The 6,000-nt window shown below is 38.5% G+C and overlaps 1 protein-coding gene across 1 annotated transcript in view; it reads left to right on the top strand.

Annotated features, from left to right (window-relative positions):
- SPOPL (speckle type BTB/POZ protein like) overlaps window positions 1-4,806 on the top strand; it is a 33,031-nt gene extending 28,225 nt beyond the window's left edge. The window contains exon 11 of the mRNA XM_083865504.1: window positions 613-4,806. Within this exon, the coding sequence (XP_083721630.1) occupies window positions 613-757 (145 nt within the window). The 3' untranslated portion in view covers window positions 758-4,806. The remainder of the gene's footprint in view (window positions 1-612) is intronic.
- The last annotated feature ends 1,194 nt before the right edge of the window (window positions 4,807-6,000 follow it).

The following is a 6,000-nucleotide window of genomic DNA, read 5'->3' on the forward strand; positions in this document are numbered from 1 at the left end:
GTTAGTTAAAAATCAACAGTGGCCATTGAAAGCTATTTTGAATGTGGCTCATCATCTTCATTGAATAAAGAGTGAATATTCTCAGTGTGCTCCACTGGTACTGAGGCTGCAGGCTCCCAGTGAAGGGGTCTGGAGCCAGCCAGCTAAGCTGCCTTCATGGCTCTTTCTAGGAGACGAACTACATCATTTTTGCTGCAGTTTTAGCTGATTCATCTTGTCATCCTTCTCTCTCCCCAAATCGAGCATGCCCTTTTATGTAATGAGATTATCATGTCTTCCCTTGCTTTTTGACTCTGCACTAGACCTCATTTTCTTCTAGTTTTCCTCTTTATTGTTTCTCCTGAGCAATTTCAGGTGGTTATTCTGACACAGTTCTCTAGCTGAGGTCTGGCTGATACTGAGTAGAGCAGAACCAAGTACCTTTTGTCCCAAATCTGATCATATTTCTATACCCAAATTGCTGCTTCTGTTTGTTGGCACCCTCACTGGCATCCACAGTCTGTTCCACAATATTTCACTGCCCTTCTGCAGCACTTCTGCCTTGCCTGCTCTTCTCCTCTGTGCATTTGGTTTGTAAAATTGTGTGACTGTTCTCAATGCTTCTGTTTTCAGCCAAGCAACAGACATAATGGAAACTGCAGGCTGGAAGTCCATGATCCACTCCCACCCTCACTTAGTAGCCGAGGCCTTTCGCGCTCTGGCGTCTGCACAGTGTCCACAGTTTGGCATTCCACGCAAACGGCTAAAACAGTCCTGAGATCTTCCATGAACTCTAGAGAAATTGGACTGACTCCACTCCTCTTTGTCCAGAGGTGTTTTCACAAACCATAACAAGAGTTTTTGTTATCCTTGTCCACAGAACAGAAGCTGAAAAAGCCTATTGTTTGCTTTTCAGATGGATAATTTATGGTTTAATCCTCAGCTTTAAATTAGACTGATTACTCTAATTCACTGAAAGGCCTTAAATTATCTTCAATGACTCTCTAGTCCATATAGTCTAATGTATCTTGATTTTTTTTATTATTATTTTTTAATGTGCCTTGTCTTTTTGACTAGGCTCTGCAGGATTGCACTAGCTCCATAATGCAGTAAAGTTGATAACTGAAGATTAATTTTTGAAAGGGATCTTCCATTATTTTCAGAAGAAAAAAAAAAGAGAAAAGATTATAGTTTGGTCCTGTGCTAACTGGAAGGTTTTGACTGGCCTCTCATTAAAAGCACTTGAACCAGAGGCACATCATGTACCCTAGGCAAGTGCTAAATATAGGGAGAGCCTGTTTACCTTCAGCAAATGCCTACAGGCTATTTATGGCAATATACTGCTTTGAACATAATTTATTTTTCATTGTGGGGGCAAATATGCAATGGTTTGGCCCAAAAATGTATTTTCATTACAGTTTGTAATGCTTATTGTGTGTGTGTCAAAGCTGTCCAAGTGGTGAAAAGAAACACAGAATAAACCTTTTGCTCGTGTTTCTTTACGGTCCATCATTAGTTTACATTTAATGCAGAACTGAACGAGAGGTGAAAGAGTTCAATGTGAAAAGGAATAGTGTTGTATATGGAAAAAATATATCCCGGTGTATGGCTGCATAGAAAAGTCAAGGATGCGTAGAATGACCAAATGTAAATTGAGGAAATGGGCCAAATGGATTTTGAATATGCACTTTTCATGTGTAACTTTTGTATGTTGTGTGGTACATATATATTTTGCTTTTGATGAATTAATGAGGTACAGGTAATTGTGGCTTAACTTTTTAGATACATTTTAAGATGCCCACAGCCACATGGGATTTAGTTTTGTTAGAAAAGAAAGGCATGTCTTTTTAAGACTCAATTGAAGGTGGCTATTGCGAGCTTTCATATTTAAGTAACAGAATATTTTCGCTTATTTGAAAAAGGCATGTGAATGGTAAAAACTTTGAGGGGATTTTTCCCATCTTGACGTACGTGCGTGGCTCCCACCAACACCTGGGGAGGCTGTGCACACATCGAGGAGTATTTCCCTGAAATGTCAGATGGTATCTGCAAGCAGAGACTTGCTCAGTCTTGCATTTCAGTTATTGTACTAGCATTGTGGATGGTATTGAAATTCTGCATAATGTGAAAAGGATGAAACATTTGTAAACTGCTTGTCACGGGCCAGTTCTTTATTATATGAACCTTAGCTTTAATATCAACATCCTCAGTGTTTGATAGCTTTGTTTACAATTGGGAGGAAAAGTCTGCAGTAGTGCACACTCTAAATGTTCCCTGAGTTATTGCATTGAGTTTACTGTAATAGTGATAATATGCTGTATTTCTTTTTTTTGGGGGGGGAAGACTTGGGTTTTGCAGTGGGGAATGGGAGGAGATCTCACCTAATTTATAAATGTCTTTGCGTGAGGGTTTGAGTTTGCCTATTAAAAAAAGTCATGCAGGGAGGAGAGAGGAAGAATTTCAGATCATTTCTCCATCCTCATTTCACTGAGATTCATCTGACTTGCTCTGAACAAAGTTTTTAGAGGAAAGAATATATCATTTTATACTTTGGCATCTAGTAAACCATTTACAAAGGTAAATTGGAAAAAAATGCCCAGTCCAATTTAGAAGACTAAAACCTCTAAACATGATTTTTTTCTTACCCTCTAACTAAATCTTTACAATGGCTAAAGTGTAAAATCAGAAATTCTAATAATATGCAAGGCATCAAATTACATATTTATAGAGCTTTATCGAATTTTAAATATTCATCTAAGATATGGTCTCATGAGCATTCTCCACAACAGGGAGGTGAAGGTGTTTATTCCAAAATCATGATGTTTTTGCTGCACTGTGAAATGTGTTGGGACTACAGCTCCTCATCCTCATCCCTGTAAAACTCACAGCGCCCACGTGCAAAGTGACTTGAATATTTCATGCTGTAATGATTGCCCAGGCCAGCCTGTTCTAAAGTAACAACTTACAGTAATCAGATGGAAAACTTAAAGGATTTCTAGGCATTATTATTTTTTTAAGCCTGATAGCACACTTTGTACCAAAAACATGTCAGGCACTGTGCTGTAATATCACCTGCCTCATAGAGTGTCCTCTCCTTGAGCCAGGCAGTGTGAACCATGTGTTAACACTACCAGGAAAGAGCCCTCTGCTGATCCATCTATTCAGATTGGACTTTATTTATTTATGTTTTCAAGTTCTGTCAGATCTTGAGGAAAAGGTAAAAGCAGTTGCTGTACTCTTAAGTGAGTGCACTAATTATTCACCTCTTTAATTACCTACGTGCAGTGTTCTCACTGGAACTGGACATTGGTAATTACAACCTTCCCCCTTGGATTCAGTAGCTCAGTTCCATTCCCCACATGTCAAGAACTTGCCCTTAAAGCCTCAGTTGGAAGTGCAGCAGATCAGGAACGATCCAATAATCAATGGTCAGGTTTTTCCAGGCTGAAATCTTGGGTTGTTTTTTTTTTTCCTAGTTTTCCCTCCAGGTTAGGAATATGCCGTATGAAGGTGCCATGTTTTGGCTTGCCAACACTACTCTCTCAGATAGATGTGAACCACCACTTCCATGCTTTTCTGGGGAGAACCCTGCATGTGTCCTGTGTGTGTGTGCGTGTGTGTGTGTGTGACTGTGTGGTGTTTTTTTGTCAAGGGTGACTTTCTAAAAATAAGGACTCAATTTGCTGTTAAAATGCTATTATGTATTATATATATATTATTTTTTTTTCTCCATTCAGACCTCTCCTAAGGAGATGCTTTGGGTGGAAGTTGCTTCAATAAATAAACCTTATTTCCTAGTCCATTTACTGCATGCAGAAGTATGAACACACTGTGCCTTTTTAGGAAACTCTTGCAATGAAGGGATGATTTAACAGGGTGCAAGGCCTTTGTAAAACATATTTTTAAAGGTGAAGAAGAATACTCTTTGCTATACAATTGGGATGGAAAAGTTCAAGTTGCATTTGACCTCTGTTGCATGTTGATTCTTGCTTCCTAAATTCAATTTCACCGAGGTACAAACTACACAAACAAGTGGAATAAGTATTACAGATACAAGTTGAGTAATGGTATATTTTTGTGATATTGTGATAATATTTGCTGTTACAAGATAAGTGTGTGTCAAAGTGTAATAATCATGGACACAAGGTTACTCTAGTTCTGATGTCTTTCTAAACATTGAGTGTTTAGTATAAAATTCACCTTTGCACAGGAGATCAGTAGAAGACCTACACAGAGATTGTGTTCCTTTTAAATCCTCACAGCAAGGCTTCTCCTTTGGGAGAATAAAAGCCATGTACAGTATTTGAAACTGTGTTTCATAGAAGGCAGTGAATTGCAAATGTGAGGTACTGCTACCTGAATTATTGTTGAATTTCCAGTTGATTAAAATTCCTAAGCTCAATTGATTTAATTTTTTTTTTCTTTTGTAATTGACAAATGGAATGTTACCTGTCCTCTTTGTCTGGTGTCAGTAGCGTGTTTAGTGCAGAGCTTAGCTCCTAGGCTAGCCAAGACACTTAGTCTCATATCTTGGCTTCTGCTTACAGTAAATGGACTATGTTTGTAAAGGGAATTCACTATTTCAAGTGTTTTGCAAGGAACTTCACTGTATTTGTAACCTGGTTTTTGAAGGCTTAAGATCAATGAGTCCTATTTTAGAAGTTAAACCAGTGAAATGACTTGGACCTGTTTTGGGGTGGAAATGATAAAGAGAATTCAGATATGTAAACAGTCGTATCAAACCATCCAGCCTTTTTTTATCAGCTGATGTTAATGGTGAAATACTTTTTGTACCTTGTTGCTGAAAATATTTTTGCGTTTCAGCACATCAAGTTACAATAAAGTTGTTACTTATACACAGTGTGTCTGTCTTTATTTGTTGTCTGTACTTGCATTTGTTCCCAGTGGCTACCTTTGCTTTGAGAAAGGGATTTTACCAGCACTGCCAGTCTAGTGTCAAATATGCTGCTGTGCTTTTGGGAACCTCTTTTGGGGAGGATCATCTTGCAGCCTTGCTCTGATCTCCATTAACTTGGTTATTTTTCTGTTTTGACACTTTAAAGCTCTGGTGAGCTTAACTTGCCTACCTGAGAAGTGTTTCCCTTCACACAGACTCTGTCAGGACAAGAACAGTTGATGCTGTGATAATGAAAATGGGATTGGTGGGTTTGAAATCTGCTTTCTTTCTTCCACCCACGATCAAAACCCATCATCCTTTGTCTGCCAAAGAGTAAAGGCTGCTAATGAGCACATCCAGCAGGAATGCTGTTGGCATTTGTTACAGGAGCAGTAAGAGGAATCTGTATGGGGAGTGCAGGGGTTTCATGTGGTTATAAATACTTTACAGTGACATGTGGGGCTGTTGATAGGCTGCTCTGTGTGTGTGGCTTTGGACACGCTGAACTCCTGCACATGATGATGTCAAGGTAAGTTATTTTATAAAAAGGGTGTGTCTGGGTAGGTACATGCAAAATTCTCCAGGTGTGCTTAAAATATACATCCCTTAATTAACTCCACAATGATCCCAGTGTGAGGTTCCTTGTGGGGTTTATGTCAATAATGGCATAACTCACATCCCCACACACAAGTCAGTAACCTCTGAGGGGAACAGGACTGGTTACCACTGTCAGTGGTACCAGAACTATTTATGCAATCCAAATGTCTGATCTGAGCTTCAAATTCCAGATAAAAAAAAAGAATATTAAACTTAATTATTTCTTTTTTTAGAAGGCTATAGTTTTTTCCTTTCTGAAGATGGTTTTCTTCCCAGTTGTTTTTCTTGTCATCATAAAAAGTTGTCTTTGTTATTTAGCAAAATTGATTCAATGAGCATTGATTTAAAAAACCACCTGTTTTCTTTCTGTAGCAAATTCCAGTTTTTTGTGTGGAAACTGAGCACATGAAGAAAGCTTTTCCCTCCTTTGAGCTGAAAGTATTTTACAGTGTTGGTGCAGTCCTGTGTATGTCCTCTTTATTTAAAAAGGGAGAGGCTCAAATATTGAATCTCAGTGGTTATAGAGG

Source organism: Zosterops lateralis, assembly GCF_965231275.1.
Source record: "Zosterops lateralis genome assembly, chromosome: 7".
Taxonomy (NCBI): domain Eukaryota; kingdom Metazoa; phylum Chordata; class Aves; order Passeriformes; family Zosteropidae; genus Zosterops; species Zosterops lateralis.